This window comes from Meles meles, chromosome 7 (assembly GCF_922984935.1).
Source record: "Meles meles chromosome 7, mMelMel3.1 paternal haplotype, whole genome shotgun sequence".
In the NCBI taxonomy this organism is placed as follows: Eukaryota; Metazoa; Chordata; class Mammalia; order Carnivora; family Mustelidae; genus Meles; species Meles meles.
In genome coordinates this window covers 136794948-136818262 of record NC_060072.1, presented here as the reverse complement: position 1 = coordinate 136818262, position 23315 = coordinate 136794948, and the positions used below count along the sequence as shown (strand labels likewise).

The 23315-nt window shown below is 39.1% G+C and overlaps 1 protein-coding gene across 1 annotated transcript in view; it reads left to right on the top strand.

Moving 5' to 3' along the window:
- ODAD2 (outer dynein arm docking complex subunit 2) overlaps positions 1 to 23315 on the top strand; it is a 187145-nt gene that overhangs the window by 118671 nt on the left and 45159 nt on the right. The window contains exons 17-18 of the mRNA XM_046012769.1: positions 8093 to 8281; positions 9575 to 9796. Coding sequence (XP_045868725.1) covers positions 8093 to 8281; positions 9575 to 9796 — 411 coding nt within the window. The remainder of the gene's footprint in view (positions 1 to 8092; positions 8282 to 9574; positions 9797 to 23315) is intronic.

The window sequence follows — 23315 nt, the reverse complement described above, 5'->3', positions numbered from 1 at the left end:
ACATACCTATGTGGAAGGCCTTTGTAAACTGCAAAATGCTAGGCTGTCGTCATTATTATTATTATTATTATTGTATCTGGGGGGTTTTGCATTACAGATAAAAATTTGAATTGTGCACAACCAGTATCGCACCAGTGGCAAATTGGCAAAGACTAGTTTTTAAGATATGTGAGAAGGTGGAAAATGTGTTGAATTTGCCCAGTCGTTTAGCATTAGTGAAAGACAGTTTTGGCAGAATAATTACTTTTTCCATCCTCAAATATACTGTCTCCCTTTCCATAGAAACTATGTGAGGCAAGATGTCATATGTTTAGAATCTTTAAATATAAAATTTAAAAGAGAGAGAGAGAGAGAAGTCTCACCTTCCAAACAAATAAACAAACTTTGGCAGGACCCATGGGCTTGAGTCTAACATTTCACTGTCCCAGATTATAAACATTACAAGACCTTGGTGAGCCATGCCCATGATCTCATTGAGACTTTGGCTTCTTCTATCTCATACCATGCACCTTAGGAAGTTATTGGAGCCTAAGCAGATGTGATCACTGTTGTTACCTCTCCCAGTACGTCCCCAGTGCTGTGACTCACTGTCTCTACTGATAAAGCAGTGAGACAACCAGGAAGTCACTAGATTATGGGGTTGAATTGGCCTTACCCATTTATATTCCTTTTACATAGTTACATTATTAATACATAATTAATGCTTTTTTTTAACATTTGGGACTGTGGCCAAGGATCTTAAAGTCATAGTCCCCTCATTACTTTTATTTTTTCACAATTCAGCAAACATTTATTGGAGTCTACTGTGTAACAGACACCAGACCATATTCCAAATGAGAGTCAAAGAACAAGACCAGGTGGCTCTGTTCTTGAAGAGCTTACAAATTCATAGGGAAAGGACCCAGTAGAAAACAATTACAATAGAATGAAAAATGTGGCTGTAGGATGCCTTTGGTTTTAAATGGACAAATCGGATTTTGGGCCTGGTTGATTCAATAGCTCAACAATATCATCAAAGACCCCAGGCTGTTTTCTTCTTTCTGCTCTGTCATTATCAGTGTGACCTGTGATTAGTCCTTAAAACTTCTAGAAAATTCCTAGGAGACATCATCTCAGAACTCTCTGGCCATCACTGGGCCATATCTAGCCCACCACTAAACAATGGCAGAGGGAATGAGACTTCTGTGATAGGCTTAAGCCAGTCAAGTTTTACCTCTAGGGTATAGAAGCACTTTTTGCAGGGCTTCTGTGTGAGAGTTAGACACCCAAAGAAAATGAAGCCTTGGCAAATATGAGAGAATGAGGGAATGAATTTTGGAGAAAAACATATATAGGAATGTGCAGGGGAGGAAGTGAACCATACTGAGAAGGGGAGGGTGGTGGATTTTATGGAGGAAATGTTATTTAAGCTACTATTAAAAGGAGTCAGTTCAGGACTGAGTAGAAGTTTCTAGGAGTTTAGAAGGGCACCCAGGTAAAGAAAATGATGTAGCCAAAGATGTACAACAACATGGCACTTTAGGGAACACCAGTAATCCTAGGAGCTGCAATATAATTTATATAAAAGGGTACAATGGGGGTACTTGGGTGGCTCAGTTGATAAGCCACTGCCTTCAGCTCAGCTCATGATCCTGGAGTCCCAGGATTGAGTCCCGCATTGGGCTCCCTGCTTGGCAGGGAGTATGCTTCTCCCCCGACCCTGCCCCTTCTCATGCTCTCTCTCCCTCTTTCTCCTCTCCCTCTCTCTCTTTCAAACAAATAAAATCTTTAAGAAATGGGGGGGGGGGGGCGGGTACAATGTGCAATATGACCAGAGGGTGAGATTGAGCCAAACTGGGAAAATATTTGAATCATGTTAATGATTTAAACCTCATCCAGAAGGAAGTGAAGCCAGAAGGGCATTTTAGGAAATCCGCCATCCTTTCGTTGATGTCTTTCTAGTTTCTTTGGAGATCTGACAGTCAATTTCGAGTCGACTTCTCAGAAGGTCCTGTGTTAACACATCCCCTGGAGTCTTCCATGTTTATAACAGTTTTATAGTTGAAGGTCATTTGGGCTGGATACTAGAACACTGACTCACATTTTCTCTTGAGGTTGCTTACATACATTACTCCCTTTCCCTCTGCATAAAAACACTGCTGCTGAAAAGGCTTAAGATAATATCTTATCCTTTCCCTGACAAGTAACTTGGTCTTTTGCCTAGATGAGCAAATAATTTTTTTCTTTTTTATTAATGTCCAGCAGTTGTACTAGAATATTTCTCTATGTTAGCACATTCTTGGGCCTATTTCCCCAGGTATATAGGGTGACTTTTAAATATACTCTCAGGTTTTATTTATTTCAGGAGAGAGTTTTGAATCATGGTTTTAAAATTTTGCTCTATTATATTGCTTTGTTTCCTTCTTAAGAACTCACCATATGTATGCTATTTTCTCTGCCTAGTCTTTGAATTTTTTGTTAGCTTTCTCCCCATCATTTCAGATTCTTCACATATCCTATTTTTTTAAGATATTACCCATTTATATATGCTCATTTTTGTACTACTTCTAATTTGCTCTTCATTTTCAAAATGAATTTTTCTTCCATTTCTAATTCTTCGTGGATGGGTTTCACTTGCCTTTAAAAACAGGTGGTGGGTAATAGGGAGGGCACGTATTGCATGGAGCACTGGGTGTTGTGCAAAAACAATGAATACTGTTACACTGAAAAAATAAATAAAATGAAAAAAAAAACTGGGGTTTTTTTTCTTGATTAATCACTTAACTTATGAACTTTGATAATTCTAATTGATATTTCTTTCCATTGCTTCTGTGATTTTCTTTCAGTTAATTCTTTTTCTTTTTTTTTAAGATTTTATTTATTTGACAGAGAGAGAGAGATCACAAGTAAGCAGAGAGAGGAAGAGAAGCAGGCTCCCTGCCTAGCAGAGAGCCCGATGTGGGGCTCGATCCCAGGACCCTTGGGATCATGACCTGAGCCGAAGGCCGAGGCTTTAACCTACTGAGCCACCCAGGTGCCCCAGCTAATTCTTTTTCTTATAATAATTCTTTATGGAAATTTACATGGCCTTTTTGTTTTGCTCATTTTTAAGTGAAATAAGTTCTCATTTTGTTTTAAGAGGGAGATGTGGGCCAGAGTTTCATTTCTAATTTCATGCTTCTCAAGATCCCGCTTCTGTTATTTTCCCAAGGATGGAGAGTAGACTCTGACTCCTTTGCTCCTCTTCTCTCTTTTTACCTGGACTCTATCATTCCTTCATCCCATTGTCCTTGCCTTGTTCTGTTTGGATGCAACTCCCAGGAGTTCCTCTTTGGTATGGGGCTTCAACCCAGAAGAAGCCTTCAGTTGGTAGTACTGCAAATGCAGAGAACTCAGACCATAGAATGCTCTAGCACTGTCAAACCTGGGGGCATTTTGGTTTATCCATTAATCAGAGCCTGGTAAGTCCATCGTGCTATTCCTGAGCTTTCCAGAACTTTCCAGGGAGACCTAATGGCAGACGGAGCTCCCTGGTTCTACAGCCTTCATAAGTCATTCTGCCTTCTCTCTGCAGTCTTCTAATTTCTTAGATCATGTAGCTTTGTTAGTTTGTCCCAATCTGTTTGTACTTGAGGGTCCATAAAGATAACTTGTCACCTAGCATTTGTGTGTTTTTATTTTGCTGCCACTAACTTCTCTGTTTTCTTAGGGAGATTCAAAGAATATGCCACCATCATCTTCCTGCAATTTCTCCAGTCTTTCTTGAGAAAAAGAATTTGTTTTGTAATTTCATAACTGACAAGTAAATTAGCTTACTGACACAAATAACATCATCTGAAAAGTAGAGTTCAGGGGCTACATTGTGAAGTTCCCTGAAATTCTAAAAGCCATTTTTTTCCCTTTGAGTTTCCATGTGCATCTGGACCAAGGATATGGTTAGGATTATGAATTTTATTTCACCTGGGCTGAGTGTGTGGTTGGGATTCACGTAATTGCAGTATTGTGTAGTGGCTTTGGGTCAGACAGACATGGATTCAGATCCTTCTCTGCCATTTTTCATTTCACTTGTCACATATTAATTTATTTCTCTAAGATTTTCTTCATCTACAACATGGAAAGAGTACTACAACAACTACCGCTAAGCAGCTGAGCACTAAGTGCTTCAAAGGGGCCGTTGGGACTAAATTATGTGGGCTATTTTACTGACGGTTAATAAATTAACTTTCAATCTTTTGATTTGGTTGCATCCTAGTGTACAGAAGTATAGTAAGGTGGCAGTGTAGAATACAATTAAAAGGATCATCATTCCTTTTGTTTTATGTAAAAAGCTTTATTATAGAATTTTAGGGAAAATGGCAAATATTTTCAAAATAATTTTATTAATACATCAGAATATAAAAGTATGTCTTTGCAGAGATGGTATTTAAATGTGATACTGAGAGCAAGGGCCAGTACTATTGCTCACACACCTCCCATAGCAACCAGGAGAGGAAGCGTGTTGTGGAGAAGATGCTTTCTACTTATATTTGAGATGAACCTGCTTGGGGTCTATCACTCACCATTCACTAGAACTTTGGTTTGGTTTGGTTTGTTATGTCCTTGGCAAAAGCTTCCTTTTGTAGCTGTGAGTTTACAAATTAAGTCAGTGTCGTTTCTAGAAACTGGCATAGAAACTTTCATAGAAACTGGGCATACAACAATAAACAAGACAGAAAAGTGTCCCTGCCCTTCTGGAACATATGTTCTAGGTCAAAGGCAAATAAATAAGCCACTACGGCAGACAGTAGGAAGTACTATAATATAGAACAGCTCAACCCACACTCGAAGTTCAAGAAAGCTCCTTAAAGGGAATCGTACCGTAGTCAGTAGCTGAGACCACATGAAAAGTCCCAAACTAGTGGGAAAATAGACCAAAAAGCCATATGCAAAGACATGGAGATCTGCAAGTGGCATGTTTGAGGACATGAACTTGAAGGACTGATGAATAAGCAATGTTCCCAATACTGGTGAAGTTTAGAATCACAGGAGAGATTTTTAAAATTAAAAAAAAAATTATAGGCCCTACCCCAGACTTAATGAACCATTTTCTCAGAGAATGAGTGTCGGGATTCTGATTATTAACTCCAGGGTAGGGGGTGGGGAGACCCTGTCTTAGGGCTTGTGTGTGTGGTTAGAGAAGGGGGATCAAGGCATAGAAGGTGAGACAAGGAAGCCAGCGGCACAAACATCATGTGGAGTTTGGATTTTATCCTAAGGGCAGGGGAGAGCTGTGGAAGAATTTGGAGGTTATGGGGATGAGATGTTCAGATTTATGATTATAAAGTTCACTAAGTTTACTATAACATGGCCCCTTGAGGAATAACAGTCTATGTGGTTCAACATCTTTGAAACCTCAGTTTTTTACATATAAAATGGAAATAATATCTAAAAATTTATGCAAAGTGCCCAAGATATAATTAGCATTCAAAAGATACTAATTTTTGTTACTTGAGAAAGAAATGGAGCCAAATAATTGGACATCACCAGCCACCATCATACATTAGGGGAGGTGAGGATTTCTGAGCAACAATCTGTTTTCAGGTTCCTCTGACAAATTCCTTTCCTGCCCACACTTGCAGCCCTGGCATAGAGAGCCCGCTTTTCCCTCACTCCCCACCTCTCACATACATTACTTCAGTTACAGTCTTGATGCTGACGACTTCCAAATCTATGACTCTATCCTGGTTTCCTTTCCTGAGCTCCAAACACATATATCCAGCTGACTTCCTTCTGGCTGTCTCCTCATAAAGGTTTTGCAGGCAGTTCATCCAAATTGGGCCTCTGATATCAAGTACCATCCTTTCTCACCCCAAGGAAACAAAACAACACCCTGTCTTTCCAACATTAGCGCCATTAGGTCAAGCCAGAAACAGGGGAATCGTCATTGAGTCACTGGTCCTTATCTTCTCCAGTCAGCGCACACAAATCCACACCCTTTCCTCCAGGTCTAGACCATAACCTCCTTCCAAATTTCTACTGCCTCTTATCTGAACTTCATGAAATAGCTTCTGGGTTCCCAGCACCAGGCTTTGCCCCAAACTCAAATCCAATTCTGAGAGATCTATGGTGATACAAAATTGATAAAATTCCCTTCCCCTCCCTCCCTCCCCCCTGTCACTACACACACACTTAAACCATTTCAGTGGTTTTCTTGTGCCCTTAAAATTAACTCCATACTTTCTACCAAGGCATTCAGTGAAGACCCATCAAGAAGATCTCAGTAAGTCTCATTTTCTCCTATTCTCCCTTTCTTACTTATGCTACTCTGCACTAAGAAAGAAAAAAAAGTTCCCTCCTCTCATTCTCAGGTCTGTTTCATGACGATTCCTCCACCCTGAACCCCCTTCACACTGGTAACTCCTCACCTTTTAGACTTTGTTTACAAACATCATCTTGGGGGGCCGTCCTTGAATCTTTCCTCTTAGTGCTGTTTATTATATGTATTTCTTTATTTTTAAAGATTTGTTTATTTATTTCAGAAAGAGAATGGGAGGAGGGACCGAGGGAGAGAAATTTCAAGAAGACTACCCGCTGTGTGGAGTACAATGCAGGGCTCTGTCTCATGACCCTGAGATCATGACCTGAGCCAAAACTAAGTCTGTCACTTAACCGACTGAGCCACCCAGGTGTCCCCATTATACGTATTTCTGAATGCCCCCACTCCCCACTAGATTGCAAGCAACATAATTGCAAAAGAGTATACACAATCAATCCATATTCTTAATGTATTTGGTGGGAATTTTTGCCTACTTGCTAAAATCTCTGTCATCGCCCAATCAATATTCACAGCACCTCTGTGGTCGTTCTTGAACATGCACACAGAGATGAAAAATTTGAGTCACCCAAAATGTATGTTCTCAGCTGGGGCTGAAAAGATGACACTCTGCCATTTGTTTTAGCTCTCATATTATTAACAAGCATCCACTCTGTAGTCTACTTAAAACCACATTTTTCATATCTTTGTGGGTTTTGTTGGTGATTCACTATTTGACATGGGGCCCACATATAGTACCCAAGTGCTCTCTAGTGTTCCTAAGTTCGTGTGTTAGATAAAGCCCCTTCAGGCATGACTTATAGTGTGGTGTCTATGAGTTCAATGTTAATGAATTACCACTATTTAAGACAAGACATCTTTAAGCAGAAACACGCATAAAATAAGGTTATATATCGATCAGTTGAAAAATTTGTGACCAGAGGCTCACAGGAACCTAATGCTGCATTTCCCCTAGAAATAGTGGTTTAGTATTTAATGCAGTTTTTATGAAAAATTTATAAAATATAACTACAACAAATAATAAGACAACTGTATTTTACTAATTTCTATATCCCCAGAAGTTAGCATAGAAACTCTCACATAATAGTTGTTCAATAAATATCTGTTGAAACTGAATTGTGTATGTATACATATACGTACATACATAGAAATCACATATAATAAATAAACTGAATTTGTTTTTTATGCCAAAGGTATACCTTACAGCCTTATCATTACTTTTTGCTTAAAAAAATGCTGATCATATCTCCCTGATATGAGGACATGGAGAAGCAACATGGGGGGTTGGGGGATAGGAGAAGAATAAATGAAACAAGATGGGATTGGGAGGGAGACAAACCATAAATGACTCTTAATCTCACAAAACAAACTGGGGGTTGCTGGGGGGAGGTGGGGTTGGGAGAGGGGGAGGGGGTTATGGACATTGGGGAGGGTATGTGCTATCGTGAGTGCTGTGAAGTGTGTAAACCTGGCGATTCACAGACCTGTACCCCTGGGGATAAAAATACATTATATGTTTATTAAAAAAAAAAAATTTGGAAGGGGTGGCGAACCATAAGAGACTATGGACTCTGAAAAACAACCTGAGGGTTTTGAAGGGGCAGGGGTGGGAGGTTGGGGGAACAGGTGGTGGGTAACAGGGAGGGCACGTTTTGCATGGAGCACTGGGTGTTGTGCAAAAACAATGAATACTGTTACGCTGAAAAAAAAATAAAAAATAAAAAAGCACACACTCATGTTAAAAAAATGCTGATCATAAAATTATTTTTGATGACATCTTTTGTTTTTAATTTTCTCTAGGATGCTGGAGAAATGGTTCGTTCCTTTGTTGGTGGTTTGGAACTTGTTGTCAACTTACTGAAATCAGATAATAAAGAAGTTTTGGCAAGTGTATGTGCTGCTATTACCAATATAGCAAAAGATCAAGAAAATTTAGCTGTAATTACAGATCATGGAGTTGTCCCTTTATTGTCCAAACTAGCAAATACAGTAAGTAATACACCCTTTCATTTTAAATGTGTATTATCGTAAGATATCATGGTGTAGTGGTAAAAACAATAAGCTTAGGGTCCAGAGACCTGGATTCAAGCTTAAAATCCATCACCTATGAGGTATGAGATTTTGGTCACCTCATTTAATTTCTCTGACACTAATCAATGTGAAAGTGTATTCTAATGGTACAATTTAATATGCAAGATCCTTAGAAAACAGAGGCTGTTTTTTATTTGTTACTGGCAAGTCATAAAGTGGTAGCAAATATAAATGTTATTGTAGAAGTGTTAACTATCCTCTTCCATCACCACCATCATTATCATTATCCTTAAGATAACTGTTCATGCCAACTATAGAAGTTAAAAACTCCTCCTCAGGCTTAGGAAGCTTGGATTGAAGGCATTCTTGGGCTGGGAGACTTTGGCAACCACTGTATTATTTATCCAAAGCTGTGCCAGACAGAATAAGCAGCTTTGAGAGATAGTGACTTCACCATGACCAGAGGTATTTGAGCATAGCTTGGGCTACCTCTTGGCAGGAAAATCATAGAGCAGAAATTCAGTCACTGGAAGGATACTTGGTTTAAAAGACGTTTTAGGGCTAGTCTGACACAGAGTTCCTAAGAATAACTGCCAGATTCAGTTAAGGACACCAAGTTGTTGCCTCAATCAAGAGAACAATACAATTAACAAATAGAAAACTCTATCGTATTTAATTATATTATACCCATAGGAGTTAATTACATACAAAAAGAAGGATATAGTCTGGACAAAGGCTACAGAAAGGAAAATGGGAGACTCAAACCTATCATTGTTTGCTGCACTGCCTTCTCCCTGTTGGGAACCAAGGTGTATTACTGATGTAGAAGTATTCCTGGGGTGAAGGTGTAGAGTTAATCCACATATCCCAGTCAGATGAAATGTTCCCTTAAGAATGTCCAATATTTTTAACTATTTTTTTCCCTCTAGCATGTTCTCAAAAGGAAATCAAGCCTTGAGCAAATAACAAATGCTTGACACTTGATCATGTTTGAGTGTATTGACGACATTCAGTAGTCAATAAAAAGAAATTTAAAATATTTAAAGTCATAAAAAGAAAACTCAGGATTGAACCTTGGCCCAACTGGGGATCACCAAAATACTCATTTCTTTCAAGACACCACCTGAATAGCCTCCTAGCTGTTCTCCCTTGACTCCTTGGCCTTTTATTGGGTAATAAACATCTAGCACAGAAACATGACCTCACACATTCATTGCAATGCATGTACCACTGTCCATTTCCTTTGTGCAGAATAATGATAAACTGAGGCGCCATCTAGCAGAAGCTATTTCACGCTGCTGTATGTGGGGGAGAAACAGAGTGGCCTTTGGCGAGTACAAAGCAGTGGCTCCATTAGTGCGTTACCTGAAATCAAATGATGCCAATGTACATCGAGCGACAGCTCAAGCCTTGTACCAGCTCTCAGAAGATGCGGATAACTGCATCACCATGCACGAGAATGGGGCAGTAAAGGTACTATTGATTGATCGACTTTGGGGTTTAGTCCAAATTAGGTATATGGTGGTTGGAAAGAAACTGATGTAACAATAAGATTTCACTGATGGGGAGTATTTGAACACACAAAACTACTTCTTGTTGGGTCATGGTGGCTATTGAGCCATGTGTCAGCATGGTTTATGCAGCAGGAACGTTGGAGATCAATTTTTTCCTAAACTGAAGAGTATAAGACATACTTAGTTGAATAACTGCTCCATAATTTGAATTTGATTGAAAAAAAATGTACAGGGCATGAATAATCAGGGGCATTCATAAGTCTACTTAATATATTATTTACTTAGGACTTAAATAACAAAATAAAGGCACAAACTACAGCAAAGGAGCTGACTGAAACAACTAGATGACAACTTGATGGTCTTAACTGTAATAGCAAAGGACCAAGTCAAAGATACTTTTTTTTTTCCAAAAAAATTGTGCATCAGGATTTTCTTTGCCTTTAATCAATACGCAAGTAGGAGAGCTTCTAGAAGCACAAAGACTTTAATATATTTATACATTATGTTTCTGAACAGGACTTGCCCAATCTAACATTCCATCAGTAGGGCCTTTAAAAAAATGAAACTATAAAAAAATTAAGTAGCGTCTGATGACGCTGATATAGCATCTGACATACAACGTATGCTTAGACAATTGCCAGTTAGTTTAAGAAGAGAATTTCTAGGCTACTCAAAGTTTTAAAATTTAATAAAGTTTACGGTTTAATTGACATAAAGCTCAGCTGTACATGTAATTCTGAATCATTTCTTATAAGGCAAGTCAATGGATAATCCAAAATCACTTAGGAATTGTAGTCTGCTGTGTAAAGTGATGAAACTCTGTTCACCCACCCAACACAGCTATGTGTACTAGAAAAAGAAGGCAACAAAAATGGATAGGGGGAGGGAACAGGAAAGGGAAAAACAAAGAAAGAAAATTGGGTTTGTTCAGCCTTAGGCCCTTTCCCCCAACATCTTAAGGTCTCTTGAGTGCCTCTTCATCTCCCCTATTTGCCTTCCTAACTGCCTGCTATTTCTACTGAAGAATAACTGTAAAGAACAGGATGTTGTTTTTTTAAGTGACTGTCATGATATAAAGGCAAGCCTAATCCTGAGCTCTCCCTCTTGGGACCATGGGGGCAGCATATGGACCTGTGTGTCCCTTCTCTGTTTGTTTGTTTGTTTGTTTTTTCCATTTCTTTTTTCTTTCCTTTCTTTCTTTTTTTTTTTTTTTTTTTTGAGAGAGAGAGAGTGAGTGCATGCAAGCAGGAGACAAGGGAAGGCAGAGAGAGAATCTTAAGCAGGCTCCAGCCCCGACATGGGGCTTGATCTTAGGACCTTGAGATCATGACTGAAGCCAAAATCAAGAGTCAGACACTAACCAACTGAGCCATCCAGGCGCCCCCCTCTGGTTTTCTTTAAAGAGGAAAGAAATGTGGATGTGGCAAGTGGGTGTCGGTGGAATAAACAGGGTTTAGTGTAGTGCTTGGCTATGGGGAGTAAGGAAAGTGTTGAATCAAAAATGACTCCAGGTTTGGGGCTAGGTGAAGAGGAAGATTCCATCTGGCACCTTTGGGTGGTTACAATACCTATTCTGAGTATGTCACAACATGTAACTGCTAATGTTTCTGACTCCAAATGCATACAAACTATCCACTATTTTGGCAGATCCCTGGTTGTTTTCATTCCTAATTGCTACTGTGCTTTCCTAGTAGAAAGCTTACAGTGTTATATCCCAGTCCTAAGTACATGCCCGCTGCAGCTACCCACGAGCAACACTGACAACTGCCAGAGTCATCCTGTCACCCAGGTCATAAGTAATTCATTCTAGAGTCAGTTCCTTCATCATACAATTTCCTTGACCGCAGCAGCTGATGTTACACAACCTGTCTCATGCCAGCTGATGTTTATTCCATAATAACAGTGAGCAGACTTGAGGGTCTGGAATAGATTGGTTTCAGTTTCTACTGTGTTCGATTTAAATGGTCAGTTTGAATTTCAGGTCTAGAGAAGGGCTGTCCAGTGCAAATGTAATGTAATCCACATATCTAATATTAAGTTTTCTAAGAGCTAGAATTTCAAAAAAGATAAAAAGAAACAGGTGAAATTAACTTTTGTGATATATTTTATTTAACCCTATATATCCAAAATATTTTTACTTCAACATTTAATCAATACTATTATATATATAATGAGTATTATATATATACATACATATAATCAATACCATTATATATATAATCAATACTATTATATATACTATTATCTGTGTATATATATTGTATATACTGTTATCTATCTAGTATTTGTGTTTTATACAGATGGTACATCTCCATTTGGACTGGCCACATTTCACGTTCTCACCAACGGCTAGTGGCTTTCTTGTTGGACATCACAAGTCTAAAGGCAGGAGAGGGGAAGATTGGGAAGTATCAGTGAGAGGTAATAAATCATGAACAGGAGTGGACAAGTTGTTTTTGGCAGAGAGTTTAGAGAAGCCTGGGAAATGTCTTCATTTGCATTTGCAGAGCATGTAGGCTAGGAAGAAGACCTGTCAGAGTAACTTTAGGAAGTTAACACATTACCCAGAAGTTCTAGAATCCAGAGGAAGAGGGAGTTTCCAAAGGGTTTGTGTTTAAATGCTGCTAAGCAGGCAACAAGGATTTCCTGACTCAATTATGTTGAAATATAATCCTGGTGTTAGAGGCTTTCCAGGTAGGGCTTTCTTCTATATGAACTAATAAATCCCCTGCCCTAGTAAATGCGACATGAGAGGAATAATGCATTCTTCTTCCTTTTATGATTTTACACAGATCTCCTCAAAAGTATCAGTTCAGGGACTTGTGAACAAGGATGCAGATCTGTTTGCAACTCTGTTGAAAGCATGAGGACTCTAGGAGATATACCAAAGTTTTTTGCTAATTATAACAAATCTATAACATAGGAAAGTAATACAAGGAGGGAACGAAGTTGCAGGAAAAACTGAGCAAGACAAAGACAGAAAAAGTGATCAGATAGAAAGATGATGAGCACCTACAAAAGGCATTAAGCTCCCTTCCCCATGGCGACATTGGATTTGTTTTACAAATGTCTATACCAGGCAGGTGAAAGCTACATTAGGGCCTATAACTTTCTGGAAGACAGGAAATTAAAGAGATGGCAGAAAATACAACCAGAAGTGGGTCCAACAGAGAGAGAGAGAGAGAGAGAGGAACAGTTCACATTGGGTGGAATAGCAAAGGCTGTCTTGGCAGCCTCCCAGACTGAGCACATGAAATGGCATTCTGGAGAGTGGGGAAGATAAACCCAAGAAGTATACACACCCCACAGTCTTTGAAGCCTGGCACCAAAAAGAAAAATATCACTAACGCCTTTGAGCCAAGTAAATGGGCTTTAGAGGCTGAGATCACCAAGAACCCTTAGGGTCTATCTGCAGTCCACATGCTTAATGTTTGATCGAACTATAGTATTGTGTTAATTAATATTCTTTCTGTATCTTTGTGGTCTTTTGTATTTTCCTCACATTCCAGATATTCCCTGGAGTGCTGGGATAGTCTCTTGGTGATATGCCATTAAATTACTTAGCACTATTAGGTATCAGTGGCTATATAATGATACTAAATATAGAGTCATATATAGACATGTTTCTTTTTTTTTCCTACAACTTTTTTTTTCCATTTTATTTATTTTTTCAGCATAACAGTATTCATTCTTTTGCACAACACCCAGTGCTCCATGCAAAACGTGCCCTCCCCATTACCCACCACCTGTTCCCCCAACCTCCCACCCCTGACCCTTCAAAACCCTCAGGTTGTTTTTCAGAGTCCATAGTCTCTTATGGTTCGCCTCCCCTTCCAAATTTTTTTTTTAAATAAACATATAATGTATTTTTATCCCCAGGGGTACAGGTCTGTGAATCGCCAGGTTTACACACTTCATAGCACTCACGATAGCACTTACCCTCCCCAATGTCCATAGCCCCCTCCCCCTCTCCCAATCCCACCTCCCCCCAGCAACCCCCAGTTTGTTTTGTGAGATTAAGAGTCATTTATGGTTTATCTCCCTCCCAATCCCATCTTGTTTCATTTATTCTTCTCCTATCCCCCTAACCCCCCATGTTGCTTCTCCATGTCCTCATATCAGGGAGATCATATGATAGTTGTCTTTCTCCGATTGAATTATTTCACTAAGCATGATACGCTCTAGTTCCATCCACGTCGTCGCAAATGGCATGATTTCATTTCTTTGATGGCTGCATAGTATTCCATTGTGTATATATACCACATCTTCTTTATCCATTCATCTGTTGATGGACATCTAGGTTCTTTCCATAGTTTGGCTATTGTAGACATTGCTGCTATAAACATTCGGGTACACGTGCCCCTTCGGATCACTATGTTTGTATCTTTAGGGTAAATACCCAGTAGTGCAATTGCTGGGTCATAGGGTAGTTCTATTTTCAACATTTTGAGGAACCTCCATGCTGTTTTCCAGAGTGGTTGCACCAGCTTGCATTCCCACCAACAGTGGAGGAGGGTTCCCCTTTCTCCACATCCTCTCCAGCATCTGTCATTTCCTGACTTGTTAATTTTAGCCATTCTGACTGGTGTGAGGTGATATCTCATTGTGGTTTTGATTTGTATTTCCCTGATGCCGAGTGATATGGAGCACTTTTTCATGTGTCTGTTGGCCATCTGGATGTCTTCTTTGCAGAAATGTCTGTTCATGTCCTCTGCCCATTTCTTGATTGGATTGTTTGTTCTTTGGGTGTTGAGTTTGCTAAGTTCCTTATAGATTTAGGATACTAGCCCTTTATCTGATATGTCGTTTGCAAATATCTTCTCCCATTCTGTTAGTTGTCTTTTGGTTTTGTGAACTGTTTCCTTTGCTGTGCAAAAGCTTTTGATCTTGATGAAATCCCAATAGTTCATTTTTGCCCTTGCCTTTGGCGATGTTCCTAGGAAGATGTTGCTGTGGCTGAGGTCGAAGAGGTTGCTGCCTGCATTCTCCTCAAGGATTTTGATGGATTCCTTTCTCACATTGAGGTCCTTCATCCATTTGGAGTCTATTTTCGTGTGTGGTGTAAGGAAGTGGTCCAATTTCATTTTTCTACATGTGGCTGTCCAATTTTCCCAGCACCATTTATTGAAGAGGCTGTCTTTTTTCCATTGGACATTCTTTCCTGCTTTGTCGAAGATTAGTTGACCATAGAGTTGAGGGTCGATTTCTGGGCTCTCTATTCTGTTCCACTGATCTATGTGTCTGTTTTTGTGCCAGTACCATGCTGTTCTGATGATGACAGCTTTGTAATAGAGCTTGAAGTCCGGAATTGTGATGCCACCAACTTTGGCTTTCTTTTTCAATATTCCTTTGGCTATTCGAGGTCTTTTCTGGTTCCATATAAATTTTAGGATTATTTGTTCCATTTCTTTGAAAAAAATGGATGGTATATTGATAGGGATTGCATTAAATGTGTAGATTGCTTTAGGTAGCATAGACATTTTCACAATATTTATTCTTCCAATCCAGGAGCATGGAACATTTTTCCATTTTTTTGTGTCTTCCTCAATTTCTTTCATGAGTACTTTATAATTTTCTGTGTATAGGTTCTTAGTCTCTTTGGTTAGGTTTATTCCTAGGTATCTTATAGTTTTGGGTGCAATTGTAAATGGGATTGACTCCTTAATTTCTCTTTCTTCAGTCTTGTTGTTGGTGTACAGAAATGCAACTGATTTCTGTGCATTGATTTTATATCCTGACACTTTACTGAATTCCTGGACAAGTTCTAGCAGTTTTGGAGTGGAGTCTTTTGGGTTTTCCACATATAGTATCATATCATCTGCGAAGAGTGATAGTTTGACTTCTTCTTTACCAATTTGGATGCCTTTAATTTCTTTTTGTTGTCTGATTGCTGAGGCTAGGACTTCTAGTACTATGTTGAATAGCAGTGGTGATAATGGACATCCCTGCCATTTTCCTGACCTTAACGGAAAAGCTTTCAGTTTTTCTCCATTGAGAATGATATTTGCGGAGGGTTTTTCATAGATGGCTTTGATAATATTGAGGTATGTGCCCTCTATCCCCACACTTGGAAGAGTTTTGATCAGGAAGGGATGCTGTACTTTGTCAAATGCTTTTTCAGCATCTATTGAGAGTATCATATGGTTCTTGTACTTTCTTTTATTAATGTGTTGTATCACATTGATTGATTTGCGGATGTTGAACCAACCCTGCAGCCCTGGAATAAATCCCACTTGATCATGGTGAATAATCCTTTTAATGTACTGTTGAATCCTATTGGCTAGTATTTTGGCGAGAATTTTTGCGTCTGTGTTCATCAAGGATATTGGTCTGTAGTTCTCTTTTTTGGTGGGATCCTTGTCTGGTTTTGGGATCAAGGTGATGCTGGCCTCATAAAATGAGTTTGGAAGTTTTCCTTCCATTTCTATTTTTTGGAACAGTTTCAGGAGAATAGGAATGAGTTCTTCTTTAAATGTTTGGTAGAATTCCCCTGGGAAGCCGTCTGGCCCTGGGCTTTTGTTTGTTTGGAGATTTTTGATGACTGTTTCAATCTCCTTACTGGTTATGGGCCTGTTCAGGTTTTCTATTTCTTCCTGGTTCAGTTGTGGTAGTTTATATGTCTCTAGGAATGCATCCATTTCTTCCAGATTGTCCAATTTGTTGGCATAGAGTTGCTCATAGTATGTTCTTATAATTGTCTGTATTTCTTTGGTGTTAGTTGTGATCTCTCCTCTTTCATTCATGATTTTATTGATTTGGGTCCTTTCTCTTTTCTTTTTGATGAGTCTGGCCAGGGGTTTATCAATCTTATTGATTCTTTCAAAGAACCAGCTCCTAGTTTCATTGATTTTTTCTATTGTTTTTTTTTGGTTTCTATTTCATTGATTTCTGCTCTGATCTTTATGATTTCTCTTCTCCTGCTGGGTTTAGGGTTTCTTTCTTGTTCTTTCTCCAGCTCCTTGACGTGTAGGGTTAGGTTGTGTACTTGAGACCTTTCTTGTTTCTTGAGAAAGGCTTGTACCGCTATATATTTTCCTCTCAGGACTGCCGTTGCTGTGTCCCACAGATTTTGAACTGTTGTGTTTTCATTATCATTTGTTTCCATGCATTTTTTCAATTCTTCTTTAATTTCCTGGTTGACCCATTCATTCTTTAGAAGGATGCTGTTTAGTCTCCATGTATTTGGGTTCTTTCCAGCTTTCCTCTTGTGATTGAGTTCTAGCTTCAGAGCATTGTGGTCTGAAAATATGCAGGGAATAATCCTAATCTTTTGATACCGGTTGAGACCTGATTTGTGACCCAGGATGTGATCTATTCTGGAGAAGGTTCCATGTGCACTAGAGAAGAATGTGTATTCTGTTGCTTTGGGATGAAATGTTCTGAATATATCTGTGATGTCCATCTGGTCCAGTGTGTCATTTAAGGCCTTTATTTCCTTGTTGATCTTTGGCTTGGATGATCTGTCCATTTCAGTGAGGGGAGTGTTCAAGTCCCCTACTATTATTGTATTATTATTGATGTGTTTCTTTGATTTTGTTATTAATTGGTTGATATAGTTGGCTGCTCCCACGTTAGGGGCATAGATATTTAAAATTGTTAGATCTTCTTGTTGGACAGACCCTTTGAGTAGGATATAGTGTCCTTCCTCATCTCTTATTATAGTCTTTGGCTTGAAATCTAATTGATCTGATATAAGGATTGCCACCCCAGCTTTCTTCTGATGCCCATTAGCACGGTAAATTGTTTTCCACCCCCTCACTTTAAATCTGGAGGTGTCTTCGTGTCTAAAATGAGTTTCTTGTAGGCAACATAGTGATGGGTTTTGTTTTTTTATCCATTCTGATACCCTGTGTCTTTTGATTGGGGCATTTAGCCCATTAACATTCAGGGTAACTATTGAGAGATATGAATTTAGTGCCATTATTAGCCTGTAAGGTGACTGTTACTGTATATTGTCTCTGTACCTTTCTGATCTACTACTTTTAGGCTCTCTCTTTGCTTAGAGGACCCCTTTCAATATTTCCTGTAGAGCTGGTTTGGTGTTTGCAAATTCTTTCAGTTTTTGTTTGTCTTGGAAGCTTTTGATCTCTCCTTCTATTTTCAATGATAGCCTAGCTGGATAGAGTATTCTTGGCTGCATGTTTTTCTCGTTTAGTGCTCTGAATATATCATGCCAGCTCTTTCTGGCCTGCCAGGTCTCTGTGGATAAGTCTGCCGCCAATCTAATATTTTTACCATTGTATGTTACAGACTTCTTTTCTCGGGCTGCTTTCAGGATTTTCTCTTTGTCACTAAGACTTGTAAATTTTACTATTAGGTGACGGGGTGTGGACCTATTCTTGTTGACTTTGAGGGGGGTTCTCTGCATCTCCTGGATTTTGATGCTTGTTCCCTTTGCCATATTAGGGAAATTCTCTCCAAAGATTCTCTCCAATAGACCTTCTGCTCCCCTCTCTGTTTCTTCTTCTTCTGGAATCCCAATTATTCTAATGTTGTTTCGTCTTATGGTGTCACTTATCTCTCGAATTCTCCCCTCATGGTCCAGTAGCTGTTTGTCCCTCTTTTGCTCGGCTTCCTTATTCTCTGTCATTTGGTCTTCTATATCACTAATTCTTTCTTCTGCCTCATTGATCCTAGCAGTGAGAGCCTCCATTTTTGATTGCACCTCATTAATAGCTTTTTTGATTTCAACTTGGTTAGATTTTAGTTCTTTAATTTCTCCAGAAAGGGCTTTAATATCTCCAGAGAGGGTTTCTCTAATATCTTCCATGCCTTTTTCGAGCCCGGCTAGAATGTTCAGAATCGTCATTCTGAACTCTTGATCTGACATATTACCAATGTCTGTGTTGATTAGGTCCCTAGCCTTCGGTACTGTCTCTTGTTCTTTTGTTTGTGGTGATTTTTTCCGCCTTGTCATTTTGTCCAGATAAGAGGATATGAAGGAGCAAATAAACTACTAAAAGGGTGGCAAAGACCCCAGAAAAATGCGCTGTAACCAAATCAGAAGAGACCCCTAATTGTGGGGGGGAGAAAGGGGATAAAAACAGGTTCTGAAAAAAAAAAAAGGAAGAAAAAAAAGGGGGGGGGAAGAAAAAAATTTAAAAAATAAAACAAAAAAATATAAAAAAGAAAAAAATATATATATTTAGATGAACTAGTCAAAAAACGTTAAAAAAGAAAAGGGTAAAAGTTTTAAAAAATTTAGCAGAAGAAGAAACAAGAAAAAAGAAAAAAAATTGAAAAAAAGAAAAAAAAAATTGAAGTAGCCACAAGACTAAAGAATCATGGGGAGAAAGCCATGAGTTCCGTGCTTTGCTTTCTCCTCCTCTGGAATTGCTCTGCTGTCTTAGGAATTGAACCTGCTTTCTCCTTGATAGATGAACTTCGTCCTGGCTGGATATTTTGTTGATCTTCTGGGGGAGGGGCCTGTTGTAGTGATTCTCAAGTGTCTTTGCCCGAGGCGGGATTGCACCGCCCTTACCGGCGGCCGGACTAAGTAATCGGCTTGGGTTCGCTTTTGGGAGCTTCTGTTCCCTGAACGCTTTCCGTAGAGTTCCGGAGGACAGGAATAAAAATGGCGGCCTCCTAGTCTCCGGCCCGGAGGAGCCGAGAGCCTGGGGCCCCACTCCTCAGTGCGCCCCCAGAGGACAGCACCCAATCACTCCCGTATCCCCGGCCTCTAGCCGTGCTCCGAGCTCACCCAGCCCGCGACCAGTTCAAGGTAACCCCGAGCTGAGAGTTCAGTCCTCGGCTCTGTCTCTGCAGCCGGCTTCTCCGTTCTAATACCTGCGAGCTCTCCGACACTCTGACGCGGGGCCTGGGGCCACGCTGACCCCGCGTGGGCTTCACCCTGGTTTAGCCTCTGGAGCAATGTCCCTCAGTGGAACAGACTTGTAAAAGTCCTGATTTTGTGCTCCGTTGCTCCGCCGCTTGCCGGGAGCCGGCCCCTCCCCCCGGGGTCTATCTTCCCATCGTTTTAGATTCACTTCTCCGCCAGTCCTACCTTTCAGAAAGTGGTTGATTTTCTGTTTCTAGAGTTGCTGTTCTTCTTCTCTTCGCTCTCCCGTTGGATTTGTAGGTGTTTGCAATGTTTAGATAAGCTATCGAGCTGATCTCCTGCTACCTGATGTAGTCTCAGGCTGCTACTTCTCCGCCATCTTGACTCCTCCCATCTATAGACATGTTTTTGATTGACTTTTTTGTTTTTTTGCATTTATCCTTTAAAGTGAGAAAGATTTTTAAGGATTCCAGTGAGATAGATTTTTAATTCTAATATTATATACATATCAAATGTTTTCCTTATTTCATTTCTAACTTAAAATATGTAATAGTTTTATAATTGACATACATGTGTATATATCTAGAGTGTTGACGTGATAAATTGTGCCATATATATGCATACCCACAAAGCCACGATCAGATCAGGATAATGATCTTTATCTCCAAAGTAGATGAAGTCCAATTAATAATGTGGGGTTGTTTTTTTTTAAATGGACCATGCTTTTGGTGTTATATCTAAGAAAGATTTGCCTAACACATGGTCGCAAGGATCTTCTTTGTTTTCTTCTGGAAGTTCTATAACTTTTGGTTTTATATTTAAGTCTATGAACCATTTTAAGTTAATTTTTGTTTATGATCTTGGGAATGAATTACAGTTCATTTGGGGAGCATATGAGCATCCTTTGTTGAAATAATGCCCTTTCCTTGCTGAATTTCTTTTGCAATCTTGAAAAAAAAGTTGAATATATCTGTTTTGTTCCATTGTTCTGTTTGTCTGTATTTATACCAATACCACGTTGTCTTAATTACTGTAGCTTTAGAATAAGCCATAAAGTTAGGTGGTATCAGGGTTCCTATCTTTCTCTTTAAGTTGAGGGTGCCTGGGTGGCTTAGTCAGTTATGCGTCTGTCTTCAGCTCAGGTCATGATCCCAGGGTCCTGGGATCTAGTCCCTAGGCTTTCTGCTCTGCAGGGAGCCTACTTCTCCCTCTGCTTCTGCCTCTCTCTCTCTCTCTCTCTGTTCCTCATGAGTAAGTAAATATTTTTAAAAAGTTATTTTGGCTCTTCTAGTTTTTTACATTTCCATATGAATTTTTAAATCAGTTTGTTAATTTCTATGAGAAATGCTTTCTGAGATTTTGATTGCGATGAGCATTAAATCTATACATCATTTGGGAGAAAATTGCCATCTTAATATTATTGTCATCTGAATCACAAAGAAGCAATATCCAGTATTTAAGTGTTAATTTTTCAGCAATATTATGTGATTTTTGTCATATAGGTTTTTTTTTTACATCTTTTGTCATTTACTCCTATGTAAATATTTTTGATGCTACTCTAGATTTAATTTTAAAATTTTCATCTTCTGATTATTCACTGATATATGGAAATTTAACTGATTTTGCATATTAATCTTATATCCTACAACCCAGCCTTGCTAAATTCACTTATTTGATCTAGTAGGCTTTTGGAGATTCCAGCAGATTTCCTACATAGGCCAGGGTCAGCAAACATTTTCTCTAAAGGGCCAGATAATAAATATTTTAGGCTTTATGGACCACATAAAGTCTCTGTACAGATTCTTCTTCTTTTTTTTTTTTTCTTTTTTTTTTCCCTTTTTATTTATTTTTTTTTTTTTCAGCGTAACAGTATTCATTCTTTTTGCACAACACCCAGTGCTCCATGCAAAACGTGGGGGGGTAGGGGGACAGATTCTTCTTTTATTGATGTTGTTATTATTTACAACTGTACAAAAATGTAAAAACCATTCTTCATTTTTTGAGCCATACAAAAATAGATTGTCAATTGCCAGTGTCTTACAAAATAATCATGTCATCTACAAATTCAGACTTCTCTTTCTTCCTTTCTAACCTGGATGTCTTTTATTTACTCTTCTTGCTTGATTGCATGGGCCAAAAACTCTTATGAAATATTGAGAAAAAAGCAATTAAGAGCAGATGTCCCAGTCTTATTCCTTATCTTGAAGGTAATACATTCAGTCCTTCACCATTCAGTTCACTGTTGGCTATAGGCTTTTGTTAGGTGACTTTTTATTTTTAGGCTCCATGCTTTAGGCTCCCAACATGGGGTCTGAACTCACAACACCCTGAGATTAAGACCTGGGCTGAAATCAAGAGTTGGACATTTAAGCAACTGAGCCACCCAGACACTCCTGTTAGGTGACTCTTATCAGGCTGGGTAAGTTCCCTTCTACTACATTGATTAGAATTTTTTTTTTTTAAATCAGGAATGGATACTGCATTCTGTTGAATGCTTTTTACTCTGTCTATTGAGATTATATTATTATTTTTTTCTTTAAGAATTGGTTATTATGGAGAATCACACTGATTTTTTTTTCCCCTTTTTATTTATTTATTTTTTTCAGCGTAACAGTATTCATTCTTTTTGCACAACACCCAGTGCTCCATGCAAAACGTGCCCTCCCCATCACCCACCACCTGTTCCCCCAACCTCCCACCCCTGACCCTTCAAAACCCTCAGGTTGTTTTTCAGAGTCCATAGTCTCTTATGGTTCGCCTCCCCTCCCCAATGTCCATAGCCCGCTCCCCCTCTCCCAATCCCACCTCCCCCCAGCAACCCCCAGTTTGTTTTGTGAGATTAAGAGTCATTTATGGTTTGTCTCCCTCCCAATCCCATCTTGTTTCATTTATTCTTCTCCTATCCCCCTACCCCCCCATGTTGCTTCTCCATGTCCTCATATCAGGGAGATCATATGATAGTTGTCTTTCTCCGATTGACTTATTTCACTAAGCATGATACGCTCTAGTTCCATCCACGTCGTCGCAAATGGCAAGATTTCATTTCTTTTGATGGCTGCATAGTATTCCATTGTGTATATATACCACATCTTCTTGATCCATTCATCTGTTGATGGACATCTAGGTTCTTTCCATAGTCTGGCTATTGTAGACATTGCTGCTATAAACATTCGGGTACACGTGCCCCTTCGGATCACTATGTTTGTATCTTTAGGGTAAATACCCAGTAGTGCAATTGCTGGGTCATAGGGTAGTTCTATTTTCAACATTTTGAGGAACCTCCATGCACTCTGATTTGTTTTTAAATGAAACCAACCCAGCATTCTTAGGATGAACCCACTTTGTTACAACGTGTTATCCTTTCTATACATTGTTGACCTTAATGTACCAAAATGTTGCTTGGAGTTTTACACCTGTGTTCATGAGGGATGTTGGTTTGTAGTATTTTTTTCTTATATTGTCTCTGTTTTGCTATCATAGTAATGCTGTATCACAATAATGCTTTAGTAAATGAGTTGGAAAGTGTTCCTTCCTCTTCAGTTTTCTGGGAGAACTTTATAGTGCCGGTATTATTTCTCCCCTAAATGTTTGGTAGAATGCACAGGTGAAGCCACCTAAACCTAAAGTTTTTGTTTTCAGAAGGTTTTAAACTTCAAATCGGAAATTGGAAGGGGAGGCAAACCATAAGAGACTATGGACT